This window comes from Asterias amurensis, chromosome 2 (genome assembly GCF_032118995.1).
Source record: "Asterias amurensis chromosome 2, ASM3211899v1".
Lineage (NCBI taxonomy): Eukaryota > Metazoa > Echinodermata > Asteroidea > Forcipulatida > Asteriidae > Asterias > Asterias amurensis.
The window spans coordinates 5,448,554-5,473,488 of NC_092649.1; the positions used below are offsets into that span (position 1 = coordinate 5,448,554).

At 38.3% G+C, this 24,935-nt stretch overlaps 1 protein-coding gene across 5 annotated transcripts in view; it reads left to right on the plus strand.

The window, feature by feature from the left end:
* LOC139952991 (voltage-dependent calcium channel subunit alpha-2/delta-2-like) overlaps positions 1-24,935 on the plus strand; it is a 90,291-nt gene that overhangs the window by 9,171 nt on the left and 56,185 nt on the right. For 4 of the 5 annotated variants that reach the window (XM_071952366.1, XM_071952385.1, XM_071952394.1 and 1 more), the window contains exons 3-16: positions 1,086-1,196; positions 1,808-1,867; positions 4,581-4,716; positions 5,479-5,610; positions 8,415-8,475; positions 11,970-12,020; positions 12,810-12,909; positions 14,108-14,176; positions 16,413-16,502; positions 17,536-17,670; positions 18,838-18,919; positions 19,425-19,474; positions 20,263-20,346; positions 21,244-21,300. In XM_071952366.1, coding sequence (XP_071808467.1) covers positions 1,086-1,196; positions 1,808-1,867; positions 4,581-4,716; positions 5,479-5,610; positions 8,415-8,475; positions 11,970-12,020; positions 12,810-12,909; positions 14,108-14,176; positions 16,413-16,502; positions 17,536-17,670; positions 18,838-18,919; positions 19,425-19,474; positions 20,263-20,346; positions 21,244-21,300 — 1,218 coding nt within the window. Of the gene's footprint in view, positions 1-1,085; positions 1,197-1,807; positions 1,868-4,580; positions 4,717-5,478; positions 5,611-6,933; positions 6,989-8,414; positions 8,476-11,969; positions 12,021-12,809; positions 12,910-14,107; positions 14,177-16,412; positions 16,503-17,535; positions 17,671-18,837; positions 18,920-19,424; positions 19,475-20,262; positions 20,347-21,243; positions 21,301-24,935 lie in introns of all 5 variants that reach the window. The other variant, XM_071952375.1, reaches the window with a different exon arrangement.

Below are 24,935 nucleotides of genomic sequence, written 5' to 3' on the forward strand. Positions count from 1 at the left end.
CTGAATTTTGATGAACTAGCTCTTATATAGTGACATCCGTTTTACTCACAATTATAAAATAATGAAGACAATTAAATGTAGATTTGGTGGAGTATGATGATGTATTATTTTAAACGTGTTACTTGTTGGAGATTGCCTGATCAATGTGCACCACATTAAAGTTGCCTTGTAAGACTTGGCCCATTTTTAGAGATAAAATGTTCTTTTCTCATGCACTTTTTTCTATGAAACTCTCCTAACTAATATATTCTGTAACTTACAGACGTTCAGGCCTGTATGCCCTGTTTTTGAAGGGTAAGGGCACCAAGGCATTTTCTCCTTGGTATAAGAATCTGAGGTCTCGAAATCAAATTCGTGGAAAATTACTTTCCTTCTCGAAAACTACATTACTTCAGAGGGAGCCGTTTCTCACAATATTTTATACTATCAACCTCTCCCCATTACTCGTTACCAAGAAAGGTTTTATGCTAATAATTATTTTGAGTAATTACCAATAGTGTCCACTGCCTTTAAGCACAATACTTAGACCTTTCTCGAGTTCTGTGAACCAAATTCACGGGCAAATAGCACGGGCCTAGCTCAGTGGTACTTTGGTAAATAAGCGACTGCTCTGTAGCAATGCAAAGGTCATGGTTCGAATCCCACTGGAGTGGTTTGCCTTAGATCAGGTATTTAAAGAATATCAGTATTTAATTTAGTTGCGGAGGTCTATTTAAAATTTATAAAACAGACACCCCATAAAACAGACACATTTTGACTATTTTATAAATCACTCTATACATTGTAAATTGGCGTGATTGGTCAGCACAGGCAAAACTGCCTTTTGAATAATCGAATAATTCTGTATTGGGCCTAATCTTTTAATTTTGTAAATGGTTGCGAATTATGTCAAATTGTGACTAATTGAAGCACCACTAGTCGGGTAGTGAATTTCACTACTCGCCCAGGTCTAATTGAGACTGGTTTTTTAAAGGAAAAGGGTTAGGCCAATATGTACGGCCTTCTTTAGGCGGATGCCGGCGCTCTACGTATTAAGAGTTCTTTATTATTACGATTAATTTGTTCTTGGATGTTACTCTGTACAGCTCTATAAGGACGAGGAGTTCAAGACTGTTTTTGTGAATGGATCCGAACTGGTGCTGACTGTTGCCAACAAGTGGCAGGAGATGCTGCAGGACAAGATGGTAGCCGTCAATGTGAGTAGTATACAAAATCCTTCACACCCAATCTCCATCATATCTGGTTGAACTTGAACATTCCCACAACTCTTATAATCATAATAATAATAATAATAGTAACCTTACTTATATAGCGCTTTTTACAAAAGCGATACAAAGCGCTTACGAAATGCAACAGCAACCAAACAAATAGATAAACTACATGTTTTACAGACAAAACAATGCAATTAACAATGATACAATCTAGAGTAACTTAGGATAGAGGCAACGACTCCGCTCTTCAGCTGATCAGGTCTGGCTTTCTGTTCCTAGAACTAGATGGGAAAGCTGGGGATAGCTCAATCGCCATGACTGCCCGGAGCCTACATGTATGCAACTTCCCGCCGGTCTACGAGAGTCGATCTCGTTGCCTGTCTTCAAAAGCCTCCTCAAGACATTTCTGTTACCCAACCCATCCTGTAGTTCGTTTGTTTATCTTAAGATGAGTTTTAATGAATTTGACTGAAATCAAATCCTGGTGACCCAGCACAAGTTTGAATAGTGTTTTAGTAGTGGATACTAAACACATGTTGATGTATTAAATCAAGCTTTTCATCTGGTTAATTTCTCCCTCATTCTCTTTTTGGCAGGAAATTGTGAAAGCGTTGGAGGAAAGCTATAAAAACCACAATTACTCTAATGAGTTAAAGGTATGTACATGGTATTTAAATGAGCAAAGTAATTTTGTATCATTTTTTGTTGTTCGTGTAAGAGATGAATGTCTAACTCTGAGCAAGGCTCAGTTCAGACACAACCTGGCGTGCAAACAATTAGTAAGAGTCGGGGTTCATATAAGTAAGGTTTGGCGATATTGCTTTTATTATCCCACGATATCGTCAAATAAATATCGCGATATTTGATAATTTTATAGCGATTTATGTTTGAATTTAAATTTCAGACTTCTTACAATGCCAAATTTTAATATACCAATGAAATAATAATTGATAGAGGTACATGTATGCACTTGTCGGGTGTACTGTCTACCCATGATGTGAAAACCTGGGCCTTTCAGTTACACACACATTATACAGTGTCTTTTAAAGTGTCTCCTGCGCATGACTGTTCTTACATGCGTGCATATTTAGCTAGATCCCGCCCATTTCATTCTAGCTAAGGCGCCTTGTCAAAACCTCCCGGGCGTTCTATCGCTGACAGTCTGCGGATTGGACAGCAAATACCGCCGTTGCTAAGGACCTCGGACAGTCCGCGGAAGAACGGCCATGTGCGTTGAAGCGCGGCGAAGTTAATGAGCTATCCTTGCCGGGCGCTATTGTTAGTATAACAACAAGTCTCATGAATAAACAAGTTGTATTTTCAGGTCATGAATATCAGCAGCTTGGACGCGGACCGGCCGTGCTCTTCCAGAACGATGCATTTTCTACTCATGAATACCATCCTCCTGGAAGCGGACAGGCCGCACCGACAAGACAATTACACCATCCAGCGCATGTGATAATCAGGGAATGATTGCGCCTGTATCACATCCCAATTTGTGATGCAATTTTGATGATTTGCTATGCAATTGTAAAAAGTGCATCGCAAATTTTGCGATCCAATTTGCGAAGCATAATTTGCAACATTTATGCTTGATACAAAAATATCGATTTTTAACTTGAAACCATTCACATTTAATCAATTTTCCCGCAAGAAAAACGATGCTTAATTAATAAGAAATCACCGCCGCCGCGACTACTAAACGTTTTCTTCCATGATGTTGAATACAATATGCAGTAGGGCAAAATCGACCAATGAAAACATTCGTTACGCGCTATATGGAAATTCAACAGCCAATAGAAACACCGGTCTCTGAAACTGTGGCTTCCTCCCCCTCAGACATTGGACAAACCAGACTATCTGGTTGTTTTGACATGGAGACACACTCGCACAGGTGTGTAGATTTGTTTATTGGTGACGGTGACTTGGGATTTTATAAATAAGAAACTAATGTTTTCCGCTTGGAAAGTAAGAACGAACAGTTAAAATTGTCCCCTGGATACTCTGACCCACTTGGAACGGAGTTTGCACGTAGCCTGGAACTTTTGTCAGTCGAAGCCGGGAAAAAAGACAACCATTTTTAAAATTCATGTTTTGGTTATGTAGGCCCAACCAAGTCATAAAAATCATACATTGGAGGAAATGGATTTTAGTTACACATCCACCCTTACTTTGCTTTTTAATCTGCAAGGGTAAAGCCATTGTTAACCACCTACGTTCCTCCGCGGTTCCGCCGGTCAGCTCATAAGCTGGACCTTACAATGGCCGATCGGTCGCTCCGCGGAGCCCCCGGAATATTCATGTTTATTGACATGTAAATGAGCCGTTGTGGCCGTGGACCTGCCCGTTTGCTACGGGTTCTTTTGTTACAAAAATCCGCGGACTCCCGCAGAATGCACGCGGAATGGAACGGCTTGGAGGTTTTGACAAGGCGCCTAACCAATAAGCAGCCATAATGCACATTAGCCATAATGCACTTGACTCTCATTCACAGAAAGGGTTGTGGTTTGTGTTATATGATCCCAATGTTGTGTGCATTTTCAGCACACACAAAGGGGAGGTAAATGATACATTGTGTTACTTTTGTAGTGTCTGTGGGAGATCGCCACTAGAGGCCTCTTTTAGAACTGACTCCGCGGCAGTAAAGTTAACTATGATCCTATAAGCTAAAGTAGTAGTCCAGTCTATTTTCTATACCATCCGCCCTGGTAATAGTTAAAAAGCAGGACAGTTCTTTTCAGAACTGAGAAGTCTCCCGAACCTCCGATTATCTACTCCGCGGCAGTAGAATAAAGCAAGACAGTTCTCTAAGAACAACTCTACCTGGCAAGTAGATACACACATGGTGTTACCGCAAATCAACTATACGTACATGTAGCTAATTTAGCAGCTCTTTGAAACTGGCCCAGGCGTCTGTGGTTAATTTTATTAATGACACTGGACATTTTGGTAACTGTCAAAGACCAGTCTTCTCACTTAGTGTATCCAAACATGCACAAAATAACAAACCTGTGAATATTTGAGCTCAATTGGTGGTCAAAGTTGCGGGATAGTAATGAAAGAAAAACACCCTTGTCACCCAAAGTTGTGTGTTTTCAGATGCTTGATTTCAAAATCAAACTCGTGGAAAATTACCTATTTTTAGAAATTTACGTTACTTCAGATGGAGCCGTTTCTCACAATGTTTATACCATCAACCTCTCCCCATTATCCTTTACAAAGAAAGGTTTTATGCTAATAATTGTTTTGAGTAATTACCAATAGTGTCCACTGCCTTTACATCATACTTATTATTTTTGAATAATTTATTTTTATTTTTATTTTTACTCAGGATTTTCATAGAAATTCTAATATTTTTACTTCTCCCAGGAAAGCGATGTTAAGTATTTCAATGCAAAAACAATGAGCAACTCATCCATCGACCTAACCTATAATGACATGTTTAAGTCATACGTCAATACAACATACAGCTCTGTTCAAATACCCACGGACATATGGGTTGGAGGTAAGTTAGGATTTAGGTTACAATGTGGTGCTATAATAAGGGAATAAAAGGGTAGCGACGAGTTCTTAAACGGCCGTTTAAAACCGGCTGGGTCGTTGCCGTGTGATAAAGGCCTGAGCCGAAGGCATAATTTCTCAAGCATGACCACGTCTTGAGAGGAAATAAGTGCGCCATTATCAAAGCACACAGGTGGGGAAAGTAAAGAAAGGAAGATACGGTTCAGCAAACACACGTGCTGGCTACAGGTTTAAAGGTACAAACTGTGACCATGTAACAATTGGAATATGGTTTATTGATAAAAACGCCAGAGGTCGAATATATTTACATTACATACATTTACACACTTAAAACAAAAAGATATACTTAAAAAACAACTTTAAAAGACTAAGTTTGACATGGTACATATAATAGTAAAATAAAGGCTGTTTTTGTGGTAACATTCATTTCCAAGAAGAGACTAGCCTGACGATGACTAGAGCAAGCTAGTCGAAACGTCGAGACCAATTCTAGAGCTGACTCCGCAGTAGTGCAGTTAATTACAATCCTATAAGCTAAAGTAGTAGTCCCGGCCAAATTTCTATACCTTCCGCGGTTAGTACAAATGTACATGTAGTTAAAAAGCAATAAATCTACTCCTCTATAGTAGAATAAAGAAAGACAGTTCTCTAAGAACAAACTCTACCTGGCAAGTAGACACATAGTGTTACCGCAAACCAAGTATATTCTTTATTATTGTTATCATCATTATTATAACTCCTCCAGATAAAACCATCTTGAATGGCATCCAGGCCACTAACTCTATAGATAAGGTCTTTCGGTCCAACTACGAGAAAGATCCTCAGCTGCTGTGGCAGTATTTTGGCAGTGCAGATGGATTCTACCGTTCCTACCCAGGTAACCCTTAACATCTAATTGTAACTATGACTTAAAGACACTAGCCACTGTTGGTTATTGTCAAAGATCAGTCTTCTCACTTGGTGTATGTACATACATGTATGCACAAAATAACAAACTCGTTGAAGTTGCGAGTTAATATGAAAGAAAAAACACCCTTGTCACACGAAGTTGTGTGCTTGCAGATGCTCGATTTCGAGACCTCAAAATCTAATTCTGAGGTCTCAAAATCAAATTCGTGGAAAATTAATTCTTTCTTGAAAACTACATCACTTCAGAGGGAACCGTTTTTCACAACGTTTGATACTTTCAACCTCTCCCCAATACTCGTTACCAAGAAATGTTTTATGCTAATAATTATTTTGAGTAATTACCAATAGTGTCCACTTCCTTTAATAAGGCTATGCATGGTGGAAAATAAAAGAAATTAAGGTTTGCGGCGACACCGTGTTTAAATCTATTTTGTGAGTAGTGGTGGCTCTGAGGGAGCTGTTTTTTGACGTGCTTGACGTTTTGATCCAGAAGACGGTCAGAGCGCGCTGATCAAAAGTCAACCAGAAACTGGCTCTTCTCACAGCCCCCACTATCACAAAAGAGATTTCTAACATGTTGTCACCCCAAACCATTGTAACCTGGTAACCACCATAAAAATGTCTGATTTGATATTTTTTATCTAAAAACACAAACTGTACGAACTGCACATTAACATGTAGATCGTCTTCCATATGTTTGATTATATTTTAATAATAAAGTCAAACCTTCTTTAAGACAAGCAGAGACTGTTTCGAAACATTGAGACCACACTGGCTCTTTTCAGAGCCAACACTCCCACAAAAGATAACGGATCCAAGGTTGTACCCTCAAGCTAAAGATGTATTTATAAAAAATAGTTACTTCAAACCTCCATGGCAAATAATCCAATGAAAGTTTTGAAGAACAAATTCTTTGACAATCAAAAAAAAAAAAAATGTTATGCAGTAAGTTGGTGCATTTAGTACACCCAAACTTGTAAAATAAATCAATATGCTAATAATGTTTTGAGACAATAGAATTAGCTGTTGCAAACTGCTCACCAACCAAAAACACCTATACATGTATGGTATAAATGCAACAAAAATACTTAATGGCCTGACGTTTCGACCCTAGCCTTAAAGGCTAATAATGTTTTTTAGAAAAACCAGACCAACAATAACAAGTTCATTAAAAAAAAAGGTTTTTGCAATAATAATGATACAGAGTAGAATTCATTCCAGTAAATGTTCAGTGGTCATTTATCTTTCGTTTGAATTCAAATCATGTTGACCTTTGACCTTGCCCACACAGCTGCCCGAGTCTTGCCCGACCAAGCAATAGAATTTGATCCTCGACTCCGAACCTGGTAATCCACCCACCACTTCGACGATGCAAAAATCCAATCAAACCCATGGGTTTCATTAATCCGTACTTAACATCCATGCATTATTCACTTTTTGCATTCCCTTTATTTTTCCATTTTTCCATTTTCTTTTTTCTGTGCAACATGTGCAAGAGTGACTAACCTAAACATTGCATTGACAAGTTAACATACTCCAGAGTGATGATGTCATGATGGTGTCATGATGACATCACGATGACATCAGCGCTGATGTTGTGTTGCTATGGTAATGAAGTCATTATGATGTCATCATGCTGCTATGACAGCATGGCGATGTTTATGACATGTTGCTATGGCGATCTTGTGATATGGCATTTTGGGTTGGGATGTTTTCACTAAAGTGAGATCATCTCAACTAATGTAAGATCATCTCAAGGATCCATAATGATGTCATGATGATGTCATGATGATTTCATAATAATGATGGTCTTGCCAGTTATGTGATATGAGAAAACCCAGTTTTGAGTATGGCTAGTAAAACTAGGTGAAACTTAATCGGAAAGTGCGAAAATGTAAACAAGGTTTTTTTGGCTGTTTATGAAAAAATCTAACTTAAATTTAATTTTTTTACCAGCCTAATGAACTTCTTTAATGTGTTGTAAAAAGCTAACAAGCTTTCACTTGTTTAGCTCATCTGATTAAAATATTACTTCAAAAAGCATATTTTAAACAGAAAAACGAAGACTGAAATCTTGTTTGTTTGAAGGTTTCTGTACCTTTATCACACACACTTATGAAGCTCAACTGGCAAGACTGGACTGTTATACACACGTACATCATGACTTTTTTTAATAGCATGCTAAATCATTGCATAGGTTCATTAACCTTTAACCTCCAGACATCTGAATTGCTTTTACTGCTTTATTACATTTCATTATTTGAAATTTACCTAAGTAAAAAAAAAATTGAATTTTTTTAATCATTTGCTGGTTCACTTTTGCTGGTTTTCTTTTTTTTTGGTACACATGTTTGTTTTTTTTACTTGAAATTCGCATGAACAGGCAAGCATGGTGGAAGGTGGACCCACTGCTACTAAACAAAACACAAGTTTTAATCTCTTACTTAAAATCCTTCAAAATCCAGTGGTGCACAGCTGCCGTTTTTGGCAAGCAGGGATGCTGCAAATTTACAATAGAATCTGCCTTTTCCTGTGCTTACTGGTAGCAGCGCTATTAAATGGAAACTCAGGTAGTAAGCAAAAAACCATCCCTGAAAATTTTGCTGTCGTAGATCTTAGAGCTCAGTCAATCAAGGCTTAGAATTCGTTCGTAAGCAGCTCTTTTTGGGAATCGGAAGACTAAAATCTCTCTTAACATCTTGGTTGAGATAAACCTCTAATTCCTCTGGGACTGTCATCTCTCCCTTCCCTCTCGACCCACTCTGTCTCTAGCGGCAGAGTGGAAGACGTCAGACCCCGATCGAGATCAGTATGACGTTCGGAGAAGGGGATGGTAAGTGGTAGAATACGCATAGATTCATATATCAGAACTAGAGGGCGCACTGGTGATGCTGCGTGCACAAACTTGACGGGACCGCAAGGAGACTCGCCTGCCATTTTGTAAGATGAACACATATATTTATTTAGTATATATCTATGGATATGTCTACTACATGTATGTATGTATATCTATGAATGAACCTTGTACGCTCATCGAATATGAAATAGGCCTACATGTACATGGTGGTGTGTGTATGATAAATACACACTATCCAATCTTTTCTTTTCAACTTACAAAATGACAGCACGCGCGCATCCCGGGCCGTGTAAATAGGCCAGTGCGCCCTCTAGTTCTTATATATAACTCTATGAGAATACTCGACCTCACGAGTAACGCAGGTAAAAACTCCTTCATGGCTGAAAGTCAATGTACATTTGCTCCTGTTTCATTGGTGCACAGGGTTCTCCTCAAACAAACAAAAACTTGGGCAAGGTTATGAAAGCTGCTTAGCATAAGGAACTGTTGAACCATGACCTTTGCATTGATAAAGCAGGCCCCAATTTCATGGCTCTGCTTACCGTAAAAAAAGACTTGGCGCTTGTGGAAGCAGGGAATTCTGCGCTTACATCAAGTGTATTTCACAGGTTAGCAGGAAATTTTGGCTTGTGCACGTCAGTACTCCACTTGACTAGACATTCTACGCTTAAACAGCTAGCGCAGAAATTCGGAGCTCGCACGTAAGCAGAGAATAGTGATCGTAAGGGCAGAATTTGGCGTTAAACAGAGCCATGAGATTATGTAGGCCTAGATATGTTATTACTGGACCACCGAGCTAGCCTGGTGGCCAGAGGACGGCTTCCTCTAGTCATCAGGCTAGCTCCGTGGTCTAGTGGTGGGACTTCTGCTCTAGCAATGTTGTCCATAGTTGCCAATTCTGTACTTTTTCAAATGTCATTTTTGTTTTAAACCACGGCTTGGCTCCAGCTTAGGATTTGCAGTTATTTCGAAAAAAATAGTATGCTTTTAGTTTTGGATTTCTTACAGGCGGTCACTGCCTTACATCAGCAGGAGCTAAGCCAGGGGCCAAAGCCACAGTTTCAAAAAGGGATTGAATACCGCCATGTTCACTTTGGTTCACTACTCTCTGGAGCATTCCAAAGAGCGATCATGCTAAACTTAATGTTGCATTATGTTGCATTAGCGTGCCGTGATTGAGAACACCATCTCATTTGAGGTTGATGGATCGCGTTTGAGGAGAACTCTGCTGCTGCTTCTAGTGTGTGTATTTGTGTAGCTCTTCACAGCACCTGTAGTGATAGTGATTAGAATTGGTAGCAACTACACTTACTAGTTTGTGGTTCATGGTTGAAATAACCTTACAACTGTTTTTGTTTTTTTGTGGCAGTTTTTGTGTAAAGATTCAGAGTTTAGGTTTTTGTGTCGGAGGGGTTGAGTGCGAGTGTTGTCTAGTTTCGGGGGACTAGTTTTAAATAAGAAAAATATTGAAAATTTCTAGTGCGCCATGTCAGTCAAGAATGATACTCCTTGCGCAAAAACTTTTGCACATAGAGTTGTTGGGACTTGCTAATGTTGTTCAATTATTCTCTTTTCTGAAGAATCTCCTTGTCGGGACCCAGTTTAACATTGTTGGTACCTTTTTTCCTAGTTTTACCAGTTGCATTTTTTTTTTCACAGATTGCATCACAAAACGCACAAGTCTAATTCCATAAAGCTGTTTTCCCTATAGCATACAAACAGCTGTGATGACTTTTTCACAATGAAACAAAATTCCCCACAAAGACACACTCCGGCCAAGGCTATGATTTCCGAAATAGATAGGTTTTGAGATTTTTTTTTTTAAATTGAGAACAAGTGTCTGCTTGTCTGAGGTGAAGTTGGAGGCTGTTCCAAAGAGATGGCCCGGCATGTTGTGGAGGAGCTGGAAGACGATTCTTGATCAGATCTTCCAGTTGCTTTGTGTGTTTGATAAAGTCCCGTTTCAGATAGGCACTCCAGAGTCACGCCAAACAAAATTCTAAATTAAGTACATGAAAAGTTAAACGTCAAACAGTTAGGAGCGACTGGATGTGCTAGAAATCGACTGTTTCAGACGTTGTTCTTGTCATGAGCCGAGCAAAGGTAAGTTATTTTGGTCGACGTACATGTAGAGTTGCTTATAACCTATTTGGTTCGGCGGGACTCTGGCGCACCTGTTTGAAATGGTGTAAGTGAGTTTAAGTGAAGATTCCTAGTTTTAGATTGTACATGTATGTTTAGGTTCTGTCTGAGTGTTGAGTTTTTGTGCGTGATGAGTCATCAATTGTAAGGTAAGGAAATGTAGGTGGGGGTGTTTGGAAGAGATTTGGAGGGGGTGTGGGGAGATGTGACCATGTTGATGCTTTATCTACTCGACTAAAACTCTGCATCAGCATCAGTGGGGCTAGTCTTGGTGCAAGGTGTAATTGTCTGATAAGGAGTGTTTGACTTCCATTCGTCAACAGAGGGGGCACTTTGAGTACATATAGCTTCCAAGTTGGAAATAAAATCAAATTAAAATGACAAATTCTAAAGCTGGAAGACTTGATGCATCGGCTGAAATTTGGCATAAAGTCATGAAAGTTCTTTGGGGCCAAAGCATGAGAGAAAGTACCTCTAGGCACGATGGGATGGCATTTGTGAACTATGACCTTGGTTTATGTCAATTGCATTTTTGGGGTTTACATCAAATTCACTCGTTGAGTCTCAGAATACTTGTGTCAGTAACGTGTTCCGGTTGCATGCCCCCCCCCCCCGCCTCAAACCACACCCCTTTCTTTGAAGCATCCAATTGGTAGGTATGTACACATACAGTTATGATCGTTTAACCTGCCTGTTGAAAACCGTTACCTTTTTCTTGAGTCTGTGTACACTTTTGACTTTCACTAATACATGGTAATAATCCTCTCTGTTCTCACCAACAAACTTGCATGTTCTACATGTTTTCTTCATACTCCATATTTCATATAAATTACATGGTTATTTGATGTACTTTTTTTTTTTGTAAGTATACATTTCCTAAACTCAATATGTTGTGCTTGTGGCTTGCTCATGTCAGTTTTGAATAAGTTTAAGTTTTAGGGGTTCAAAGTTACAATACGAAAATTAAGAACCCGCAAAACCTAATCCTGTTGCCACCCACTCCTTTTTCATAGGGTCTATTCATCACTGTTCAAGCACACCAAATTCATGCTTAGCAGATATGGGTTACCTCGCAATATACTGTGTGATGGACATTGATCAAGCTTGTGGTTAGCCATGTTAGCCAATAAATTTCTGTTCAATTCATCAAAAAAACATTTTCAAGCGATGATTTCAAAACTCTTTTTTTTAATCAGCACTTGCAGCAGCCTCCATTATTGCCGCATAAATTCCAAGTCAACAAAACAAATAAGGAATTCCCCCCTCCCCCAAATTGTCACGCAGGGACATATATTTTAAAGGAATTTTGAAATGCCGTTAATCGACAGGTACATCCAGGCAGCCAGCTCTCCAAAGAACGTCATGATCCTTGTAGACACGTAAGTTATTACGTCGTAGTAAAAAACAAACAATATTTGTCAACAATTTTTTTGTATTTACCTAGTTTGAGCAGCTTCTTTGTGTAGAAACAGATCCAGGTTTTTTTCCCCTAAGGTTTCTAGTTCAGAATTGCTGTGAAATGAAAAGATTAAGGTGTTGGATATTGGTCAAGACATATAAATGTACAATGTAACAACTCACTAATTTACAACTTCTCAATGGTCATAATGGTATAAAGTGTTCATCAGGCCTCTGATATGTGTTTTTTCCCCGGAAAAATGAACAGCCTGACAGCCTTCTCATGAAATGCAGAGGGATTTTTTGTTCTCTTTTGAGAAAATATTGAATGCCTCTACACTGTACAGTGAATTGGCCAAACCTTAGTCAAATGCATTGCTGAAAAGGTCACAAATCTTTATGGGGGCGTTATAAAAACGATGGGAAAAATCACTTTCAATCTTGGCTGTGCTCCGTGGTCATAATGGGTTGATGTGGCTGGCAGCCAAAGGCGCCCTTGCATGCCTGCTTCTCGAACACGTAGCCGCACCCTTCGCAATTCAGCTCTTAGCTGTGAGTAAGGATGATTAGCCCCTAAATTAATGCTTTGGCAGCCTTTTGATCAGTGGTTACTCTTGTGTATAACAAAAGGAGGAAGTTTTGGTATTTTGTTATTACATAATAGCTAGAAAAGGATTATTATTAGCATGAGCTCAAGTAACCTTTGTCCCTCTTTGTGAGAGGGAAGCAATTTTCGTTTGACAACTGTTTCATGTGGTGTTTTGATTTAGGAGTGGCAGTACGTACGGTATGACGTTAGAGATCACCAAGGTGTCTGTTTCCAAGGCATTGGATACACTTGGCAATGATGACTTTGTGAATGTGGCTTATGTAAGTACAATTTAAAGGATCACGTTGCCTTGGATCGGTTGAGTTGGTCTTTGAAAAGCATTTGTAACGGTTTGTTATGAAATGCATATGATAAAAGTAGAATACAATGAGCCACACAAACATGCCTCGAAATTGCACGGTTTTCCTTTTACAAACGGTCGGCCAATTATGGGAGTCAAACTTTTGACTCCCATAAATGGCAGATCATGTTAGTTCGCACAATAAAAGGAAAACTACCCAATTTCAAGGCAAATGTGTGTGGATCATTGTATTCTACTTTTAAAACACCTTTCCAACCATATGTATTTTATTTAAAAAACGGTTACAAACGCTTTTTATAGACCAACTCGTCCGATCCAAGGCACTGTGTTCCTTTAAATCTAAAGACAGCAAAAAAAAGTAACAGGGCTGTTTTGAAAACATCTATAATTTTAAAATTGTTGCTCATCTGCTAAAAGTGAAAACATGAAGCGGAAATCTTTAATTACAGTGATTTTGACACCTGGTTTGTTACAATCGGTCAAGTATTGTTGTTGCGGTATGTGCTTATAGGTGAAAAGTGCCCATTTCTATTGTTGCAGTAACTCCTATAGACAAGAACAGCTTTTCAAAATTTCCGCTATTAGCTTCACGCTGAATCAGAGTTTCAAAATTAACCAGTTTTAAAATTATAAGTGCTTTTACAACAACTGCGTTACTTTTGTTGCTGTCTTTAGACATAAACTACATGTATATTGAGACAAAAGTTTGTTGTTTGTCTGTTATTATAGAAAAGGTTTGCTGTAACATCATGTAAAGATTATCTCTAAATGCAGAGATGTCAAGTCCAGAGGCCAGCTATGCGTGAGGTTTTTCAAAGCTCAACAAATAATATTGAACAAATAAATTTGACTAGAATGGTCGAGCGACATATTGTACATGTAGCCCTATGTTGGCATTTGAACAAAGATATTGACAAAATAGGGAGACCGCCAACATTTGGCTAGATATCTCAGTTAGTACATCCCTGGCCTGTGAATGTACGGTTCGCAGGTTCTAGTTCCGCTCTTGTCGTGTTTGGTTGATCTTATGACAACTGTTTTATGTTTAAACGATAGTCAAACTTGATAGATTGAAAGCATTTTTGTTTCTTAGCGTGAAAATGATCTACATGTATTCTTGATTTCATCAAACCCTCTTCTCCTAATTTTGTTCACAGTTCAACTCCAGCGCATACTTTGTCAGCTGTTTTGATACATTTAAGCAGGCCAATCTTCGTAACAAAAATGTAAGTACATGCATGACATGTAAGACACTTCACGGTGTTTTTTTTCTGCAAAAAGTACATAATATAGACCCTTTGATGGGTTTATGTACTTTTATCTAACAAAAAACACAATGGCCACAGATTGACAATAAACTTTTACAGTTTGAAGATTATGAAAGTAGAAAGCTTCCCTTGAAATTTTATTTACTGAGGTGCTGTAGTTTTTGAGAAATGAGTAAAAGTAATAATTTTCATCTCAGTTTTAGCATGTAAAAGCGTATACACCAGTTATGCTATGGTTTTGGTATAATATCATAACTGGTTAAGGGGATTTTACATGCTAAAATAATTTTGGTCTCATGAGACCAACTTGATTTTGTGACTTGTTTTACTCATTTCTCAAAAACAACCTTAGTTAGTAATATTCGAAGGGAAGCTTTCCACTATCGTTATCTTCAAACCCTGTAAGTTTAATGTAAATCTGTGGACATTTTGAAAAAGTACCCGAATCCGTTAAGTAACTTTACAAGCTGATGAATTGCAGTGTTAAAGGAACACATTGCCTTGGATCGGTCGAGTTGGTCTTTGAAAAGCGTTTGTAACCGTTTTTTATAAAATGCATATGGGTAGAAAGATGTTGTAAAAGTAGAATACAATGATCCACACAAACATGCCTCGAAATTGCGTGGTTTTCCTTTAACCTCGTCGACTAACACGTCGGCCATTGATGGGGGTCAAGATTTTGACTCTCATAAATGGCCGACCATGTTAGTTCACACAGTAGAAGGAAAACCACGCAATTTCGAGGCAAACTTGTGTGGATCATTGTATTCTACTTTTATAACATCTTTCCAACCATATGCATTTTATAAAAAACGATTACAAACGCTTTTGTTTTGACCAACTCGTCCGATCCAAGGCAACGTGTTCCTTTAAAACAGTGATGTACATGTAGCCGAGCCTTGTAGGGTATCAGACTGAAAGCACTGAAGGCCGAATCATGATAATTATTACAGGCCTCGAAAGAACCCACAGCACCCACAGCAATTGCTGTGGTGCCCTGTGCTTTTGCTGTGGTGCCCTTTGCAAAGTACCAATACCCAAGCCTACATCCGTATGGACTGTGAAGGGGGTAACGCTGTTTCAGCCCTAGGAGTAGGTGGCAACGGCCTCTGGAATAAAATAATTGTAGCCCACACCTTGAAGTGGCCTTCATCAGGGCTTGTGTTTTTGGCGACTTGCATTAAAAATTAGAAAATAAAAAAATAAATTACATTTTCCTGACAAGAGGTGCCCCTAACAAGAGGAAAATTGCTGTGCCCCTTCAAGAGTGAAGTTCTAGGCCTGCCGTTATATTTCTGGTAATGAAACCAAGGATGCCTAATAGTATTAAATGAAGTTAATCACTGTAGCTCCAAGGAAACCTGTGAACAAGGATACTTGCTATTTGAACCAGACACAACTGGGTTAACCTTACCGTACCACCATAAGTGTTTTGGGTTCTTGCACATGAACTTAAGGACGAAGCACTTATGCGTCTTGCTCAAGGGGCACAACTGCCACGGGACGCAAACCCACACTCTGCTGATCAGAAACGCCAGAAGTTCAGCTCGGTGCTCTTAAAGCCATTGGACCTTTTCGGTACAGAAAAAAAGAAAAAAAAGTTCACAGATTTACAAATAACTTACAGGGTTTACAGAAGGTAGTGGTGAAATACTTCTCTTGAAATATTATTCCATGAAATGCTTTACTTTTTGAGAAAACAGTAAAACAATATCAATTCTCGTTAACGAGAATTACGGATTTATTTTAAACACATGTCATGACACGGCGAAACGCACAGATACAAGGGTGGGTTTTCTCGTTATTTTCTCCCGACTCCGGTGACGGTTAAGCCCAAATTTTCACAGATTCGTTATTTTATATAGAAGTTGTGATACACGAAGTGTGGGCCTTGGACAATACTGTTTACCGCAAGGGTCCAATGGCTTTAACCTCTCGGCCATGAGTCACCACATCGGAGTATGGGTTTGAATCCCGCTCATAACACTTGTGTTCCAGGAGGAAATGGGTATACCTGACGTGAACAATTAAAAAGCTGTGTGTCCGTATGGCTGTCAGTGCTCCGCATGAGGAGTGAATGCGCGAGCCCAAATGGACAGTGATAGTGTATCACGCTTTGATACTTGGTTTAAAAATGCACAGAAAACCTTAAAAACAATTGGTCTCCTTACTAAAGAAATTGTTTCTTTTGCAGCTTCTCAAAGCAAAAGTCAAGGAGCTGGAGGCATCTGGCGAAGCAAACTTCAAAGTTGGTCTAGAGAAGGCATTTCAGGCGTTCCAGAACGTAAGTGGCATTATTGGTCAAATCACCTACATGTACCTGTAGGTTGATTTCGAGTCATGAGTTATGAGTTCCTTGGATTGAGCCCAATTCTCAAGTCGAATAGGACGAGTCCGAGTCATTGGTCACTTGTGCCGAGTCTCCACTCAATTCTTTAACTTAAAGAATATGATAGCTTGAATGTACATGTATCTGTATTAACTGCTTTAAGGTAAGGTCACTGGACACCTTTGGTAAGGCCTAAAAAAAAATATGTTGGATTGCCCTATCCCGACCGACCGTAAAAGAAGCAAAATCTCTATCGCATTTTTTTAAACATTTTTATTTGTGTTTTTTTCCCCCCCCCCCTTTTTTTACTTCCGAATTTTGATTTCATGAATATTTTATGCTTTCAAAATGGTAGATTTGACACAAATATTAGTTTTTGGCCGACTGCTTACGGTCGACAGTAATAATTATCCAGTGCAACAGTCGTGGTTTCAACGTTCACAAAAACGCAACGTACAAAATGTAGGTCGATTTCCCTCACACGCACGGATTGGGTGAGCCTGTGTCATAGCTCTATGGTCACATATCACACCACACTCCTGTTTATCCGACGTCATGCTTTCACAAGGAACCAGTCAAACACTCCATTGAACAACAGAGGGCGCTGTTGCCAGTAATGCCCATATTTGGTATCACTCGTTTATTGAACAGACAGAAAAACACGGTGAATGAAAATTGGAAATTGTTTTTGAAGGAATTGGCCAAAATAAAGACGCAAAAAGAGTGATTGAAGCGAGATGTATAAGATGATTAATACCTTGCTTGCTTGCCAACTTGATCTTTCAGGAAATGTTTATGCAGTTTTGGGCGTTCTTTGACATCTAAAAAAGAAAAAAGAACGACCAAAGCAAAAAATCGGGTGAAAGGGCAATCCAACATATATTTTTTTTAGGCCTAATTTGTGAGCTCTAGTGCTAATTCTAAACTAGAAGTTTAAAACAAATTCTTTAAGTTCTTTTTTGGTTTTTCTTTTCTTACTGATGCTCAGTTCTCAAAGATTGAGGAAGGAGGGCGTGAGAATCAGAACCAAGGTGCGTCGTGTCATCAAGTCATCCTCATCTTCACTGACGGAGGAGAGATGGACGAGGAGGAGACTTTCAAAAAATGGAACGATCCGGTGAAGGTACGATTCTTATAGATTCATTCCCGAAGTCCTCCCCCCAAAAAAAATATTAAAAAAATATAAAAAAATAAAACATTATTAATACTTATAAATAAAATACAAAATAAATAAAAAACTTAAATAAATATGATAACATTTTTTTAAACTAACCTCTCCCCAATGCCCAAAGTCCTTTTTTAATGAAATATTTTCTTAAAGTCCCCCCCCCCAAAAAAAAAAAAAAACTAATAATAAATAATTTAAAAAATTAGTCATACTAATAAAATAAAAAAAAAAAAAAAAAAAACTGAAATAAATAAATACTCATACAAAAAAATATTTAAAATTACCTCTCCCCAAAATTTCTTTAGTTACAGTATTTCTTAAAGTTCCCCCCCCCTCAAAAAAATTAACCAACTGAAAATCACCTCCAGGCCTTGAATTTCCCTCTTCAAGCGGAACAGCATCTTCCTTCTGGAAGGGGTACTTCTATGACGGAAATTCACATTTTTTTAATGGAACTTTGCAAAGGGCGCCACAGCATAAGCACCGGACACCCTGGCAATTTTGATGTAATGAGTTAGTCTTTAAAGACACTGGGGTCGATTTCACAAAGAGTTAGGACTAGTCCTAATTTAGGACTAGTCCTAGGAGATATACAAATTGCATGGATAGTGCTAAGTTAGGACGAGTAACTGGTCCTAACTCAAGATAAGACTAGTCCTAACTCTTTGTGAAACCCACCCCTGGACACCTTTAGTCACTGTCAAAGACCAGTCTTCTCACTTGGTGCATCTCAACATATGCATAAAACAACAAACCTTTGAAAATTTGAACTCAATTGGTCGTCGAAGTTGCGAGAGAATAATGGAAGAAAAAAACACCCTTTTCGCACAAGTCCTGTGCTTTCAGATGCTTTAATGTCTCAACTTCAATTAAAATATTTTAGTCAGAAAAAACTGTGTTACTTCCACGGGGAGCCGTTTCTCACAGTGTTTTATACTATCCATTGCTTGTTACCAAGTAAAATTTTATGTTAACATTTATTTTGAATAACAACCAATAGTGTCCACTGCCTTTAAGTGCTACTACAACCTTCTTTGTTATAGAAAACCATCATCAGAGTTTGGATGATAGATTTAAAAATGCCTGATGATTACACTCTTTATTTTTCTTCAATTTTCACAGACTCGTGTCTTTGTATTCAAAGTGGGAACTGATTCTTTGGTGCCACAGCACGGGGTCAGGCAAATGGCATGCAGCAACAAAGGTTTGTTACAGCCGTCATCAAACGGCAGCCATTTTCTTTCTCTTGCATCTCATCCTTTCAGTATAGTTTGTGTCATGTTTCAAGACCATTGAATATGTTTGTACCTTCGTTCGTTCGTGCGTTGTTGTTGTTTTGGTCGTTGTGAAGTCATCTAGACTGGCAGGTCTGACGAGAGCCAGTTCAAAGTATCATCATCAAGGGTCGTCAAACCAGCAGCAATGTTTGAGGTCTGAAGATTTTGCATTCCTGGATTATTCGTGGCGGCTCCGCACATGCAGAGATTAGAAGTAGCACCCTTTTGAAATACTGATACTGTGCTACAGTATAAGTATTGTATGTTTTTAGTGGTTGGCATCTGATTTTAACCCAAAAGAGGTTAGGCTCTACATGATCAGGGACAAGGTTGTTCGTATCGCTACATTTGTGGGGGCGAGTTTCATCCATTGAGAAAGAACGCTTTACATATGGTGGGATTATAATATGTAAATGTTTCTTGTCCTTTCAGGTTACTACAGTAACATTCAGTCGTTTGGTGCAGTGAGACTCACGACTTTGGTAAGATTTGTATCAAGTAGTCCATAAGACTGTGAGCGGCCAGGGTGTCATTTCTCTACAAAAAATGGTAAGGTGGTTCACTTGGATGTGATATTGGTAGGGATATCGCTACCAATATCGCTACCAATATCACCCAAAAGAGCGCGCCTAGCCATTTTGTAGAGAAATCACGTGATCCCATGAGCCACTCCTGTAAAGACCTTGTAACCTTGTATACTCAAAGACTGGCCATGTACTTACCAGGCAGGAAAAATACCAAGTGGCGGTCAAACTTTTGTATTCTCCACGCCCCCCCCCCACCATTCTTCATTTTGCATATTTTAAAGATAAAAACAAAACCAGTTTGTTGTCGAATGTAATCCCAGTAACAAAGGTGTGTTGATTGGAAAACCAGGTGTTCAAATTGGACAAACTTTCCCACGCACAAAATACAAGAAAATGAAATAGGCTTTAATGCCATTGGACACTTTTTTTTATTATTTTCTCCCGACTCCGATGACCGATTGAGCCTACATTTTCACAGGTTTGTTATTTTATAAATAAGTTGTGATACAAAAAGTGTGGGCCTTGGACAATACTGTCTCCCGAAAGTGTCCAATGGCTTTAATGGTGCTATTCAATCCCAACATGAACCCAATAATCCCAGTGTTTACATGTATAATAACAATTATTAGGGGAAAAAAACAGGTAGAAGTTTTCCGAAAGCCACCCCTTTTTTACAGTGCCAAAAACATATACATGTAAAGAGGAAAGATGATTTCTAACTTTGAGTCGTTTTACTTTTTCAGAATTATGTCCCTGTTTTGAGTCGTCCAATGGTCTTGAGTGGCAAGAAGCATTTCCAATGGTCGGATATCTACTTGGACGTCTTGGTAAGTCAACTCTTCATAGACTTTCAGTCAGTTCTGTTTGATGAATCATCAAATCAAATAACTTTACCGAGACAAAGTCGAGGTAAATTATCAAGAACCAGGCCTCGGTGGGTTTAAACCACTAGTTGAAAACCACTGCAACACACTTTGATTCCCATTCATAAATACCTTTTCGGTCAAAAACCATCAACACTTTTTTGTCAAAAAGTAAAATAAATGCAAAAATTATAATTGTTCAATGATTTCTTTCAACACAACACCCCTCCACCTATGAAATGCCCTCGGGTAAACAACTCCTTATAAGGGAATGCTGTGTGCGTCGCGCATATCGCGTGATGTGGCACAACTGTCCCGGCCGTCATGGCCGTTGCTCTCGACCATGGGAATGAAGAAACTGTCTTATAAGCACAGGTGCAAGCTCGCGTGTCACGCCCATGTTCAACACTTTTTACTGGTCATAACCAAAGATTTATACACACCCACGTGATGCGCTATCTACCAATAGGAATAGAGAAACTGTCTGAGGTATTTATGAATACATGTAGATGTTAAATTTGCATTGGCTGATTGAGAAGTTTCATTTTGGTTTTACACATCGGTGTATAACGGTAAAATCAAAATCAATAGCTCATTTTTATTTCCTATGGGCGTTTGGTTATCATTAGAGCATGAAGAATGTGTAGTTTCAAAAGGATCAGAAATAGGTAACCAACCTAACTAATATGTAGTGTACATTTCATGCAACTGGCTCCCCGCGATTTACTAAAGAGAGTGTTTCTGTTGAATGAAATTAGACCCTATATTTTAGGCATGCACAAAGAGTTGATTGTATACCGAGATAGCCAGCTTAGCAGGTTCTTCATGCTAAGCAGAGTTATTTCCCTTATCTCTCCACAGGGGTTAGGGATGATGACAACACTTACTCAACCTGTGTACAACAAGAGCGGAGAAAATGTAAGTTTTGATTGACAAACTTATTCTGTGGAAACTATTCCTGATTTTATCTTTATGCCTTACAAACGATTTGGCTAATTCAGGTTTTTTTTTTGCAATGGGAGGTATATTTTCCCCAAATGGAGGTTAACTCCCAATGGAGGTTTATTCCCCAATGGAGGCATATTCCCCAATGAAGGTTATTACCCACTGGAGGTATACATTATGTCCCCACAGGGATCTATACTTCCAACAGAGGATACTGCAAAGGGAGGTTTTCGCTTCGCCATTCTAAATTAAAATTTTCTTAATTTTAGTTTTTCATCTCCGTGTTATTTTGCTTTTTTTCCCCAGTTATTTGTTGGATGCATTACATGTATCTATCTTTCTTGTATTATCCTTCAACTTTGTTGTTTCTTATTTTTTGATAAGTTACTTTCTAAAAAATCAATCATGCTTAAGCTGTCTATCAGCCAATTGCAACGCAAAGTTCTTATCACATGATTTATCCATTGGTCCAATCAGAGCTTGATTATTGTTTTCAAACCAAAACATAGTGTAAATTGTTAAGGTTTTTAATAAAACATTCAAAAGTGAAATTTATGATAGATTTTTGAAATATAACTCCTGCTTGCCACTCCCCACATGTCCGTTATTGGACATTATGGTTTTTCAAAGATTATAAATATATGTCAAATCATTTTTGTTTTTGTGAAGCTGTGTTTTTTGCTCAATTAGAACTTTATTACACCTGAGATTTTTCTTCAATTCCGTATTTTAAAAGTATTTGTGAGTACGCTTATTTAAAGGAGTTGAATTTCAGGAAAGTTTGGCTACAAGTTAAATAAAAAAAAAGCTTGAACCTTTATCATGGGCAGGCTTCTTGTTTTTCTCCCGTCCAATGGCACATCCTTATCATGGAAAGCCATATGCAAAAACAAAAACAGATGGCCACAGCTTGTTACAATCTCAACTAAACTATTCAAAATCAGTTTTGAATTTGTTGGAAACAAAGCAACCTATCATGTGTGATATTTCATTTGAAAATAGAAAGTTTTCAAAAAAATGTTGAATTTGGTCAGAACATCTGCTACTAAGATTGCATTTTTTGCTAATATTCAGTCATCCATGCCAACCCGCGCATTTTGTTTATCAACAATGGAGAGGTCTATGACTGTGGCTGTTGTTTGCAAAGACAGCGGTAAAGATTAATACTTGCCACTGAAGAAGCCAGCAATTCATACATGTAATGTCCAAAGTTAGTCTGTTAAAATGATAAAATGAGCTTTGAAATAGGCTAAACAGTCTGGCCAAAGATGGTGGCATACAATGTCATGATAAAGGTTTAAAATGTTCAAGACAATCTACAAAAAAAATGTACATGTGCGTATTACTATTCTTAACGGTTTATTTTTCCTTATTTGTTATCTTGATTGGTAACTCAATCAGTATGGCAACATTTTAAATTTTTCATTTTGTGTCATGAAGCAGAATCTTGTACACGTTTTCCATGGTAAGAGTATTGGACCAGCTAAATCTGACAAGAAAACAAGGGCAAGGCCACTTTTCTTTAGACATTTCCATTAACAAAATATAGGAGTATCATATCGATCATGGGGCACCAAGGCTGAGACATCGGCCCAATAGACCCTTCCCATGAATTACGTAAATTGCACATAGCGCGTGCGCACTAACGTTTTGGTTGGCAAAATGAGGGAACATCGCGCTGTTTTGTACACGGCTAATGGGTGCGTGACGCAGTACGCGTCTGCTTAGTGCACAACTCTATGGCGTTTGCCAACCAAGGGATACATGTAGCTAAGTGCTAACTTCAACAGACCATCCAACGATAAAAAAAACAAGAAGAAAAGAAGAGAAATAATAGTTATTAGACTAAGCCTCACTCACTAGAAAGTGATGAGAGACACAACAATTAGCATCACCTGCAATCATAATTGCCGAAAAACAGGACGTTACAAGTGTACTTAAAGCCATCGGACACTTTCGGTAAACTGTATTGACCAAGGCCCACACTTCGTGTATCACAACTTATATATAAAATAACAAACCTGTGAAAATTTAGGCTCAATCGGTCATTGGAGTCGGGAGAAAATAATGGGAAAACCCACCCTTGTTTCCGCACATTTTGCCGTGTCATGATACGTGTTTAAAATAAATCCGCAATTCTCGATATCGAGAATTGATTTTGTTTTAATGTTTTCTCAAAAAGTGAAGCATTTCATGGAATAATATTTCAAGAGAAGTCTTTCACCATTACCTTCTGTAAACACTGTAAATTATTTGTAAATCTGTGAACTTTTAATGTTTTTTCTGTACCGAAAGTGTCCAATGGCTTTTAAGTAACTTAAAGTCTGACGTTTTCGTCCAAACTCTTACCATGGGGCCGTTCCTGTTTACTTTTATGATTGCTTTTTTTTATTTTGTGTTTTTTTTTTCATTTCGGAGTTTTTAATTGTCTGCAACTTATTTACTTTCTGCATGTGATTTATGACCTCTTGAAGATCGCTAACTCCAGCAGACAGGTACAACACATTGTTTGAACCATCAACGAGTTGGTTTTTCCCAATCTTGCATTTCAAAACTGACTGCATGAGCATGTGTTTGAGTCTCAAAAAAAGAAAAAAATCACACACCAAAATTAATCAGAGATAAAAATTTATTTGTTTTTGTCTATGTTGTTTTGAGGGGATGAAAACTGTAACTATTACTAGGTTTGCCCCCAACTAAATGAATGAGACATAAGTACTGTAGCTGCATGTTTGAACCCTTTTTTGACAGTTTGTCGTTTGATACCCCCTGGTTGTGGTGATGTACTTTAGTCCAACCCCTAAAATTCAACCTGTTTTCCAAACAGATTCTATTCTAACCTTCTCCTCTTTCGTCCAAGACATCTAAGAATTATATTTTGCGTTCCTTTAAAACCTTCCTCTGTTGAGTTTTAGGTTTTGCAGCTTTAAACATGAAACATAGTTCGAAATCAATTTTGGAAACATAGTGGTATATCAGCATTTCATAATAAAAAAAATATATTCACGGCTGAGATATTTATGAACACCTTGACAATACATGTCACAAACGACAATTTGATGTGCACATTATAGACTATAAACACAAACCTTAATAAGCCACTTCGGAATGTCAGCGGCGCACGTCTGTTACTGCTGACAACAGGGTTTGTCTATCTCCTGTAACCTTTGGACATTACCCGCTGGTAATGTCAAAAGGTTATGGGAGATAGACAAACCCCCATTGTCAGCAGTAACAGACGTGCACCGCTGACATTCCTAAGTGGCTTATTGTAATGAACTACACATGAGTAGGATTTGAAACTTTGCATGGTGAAAGTGTATAACCAAGAAAGGTTTTTGGAAACAACATGTCGATATCTCTTTTTGAGAAGTGTTGGTTCTGAAAACCACCGGTTCTTTTCACAACCAACAATACTCAAGAAGAGATATATCCACATGGTGTTCCTGCAAACCTCTACTAGAATTACATACATGTATACTGTACACATCTACATGTATAATGGTAATTTTTTGTAGTTCAAAGCATGTTTGATCCAAGTGGTTCAGCTTTGAAGGAATCACAGCCTTAGAATCAATCTTCTTCTTTTGTGGAAAACATGAAAAACT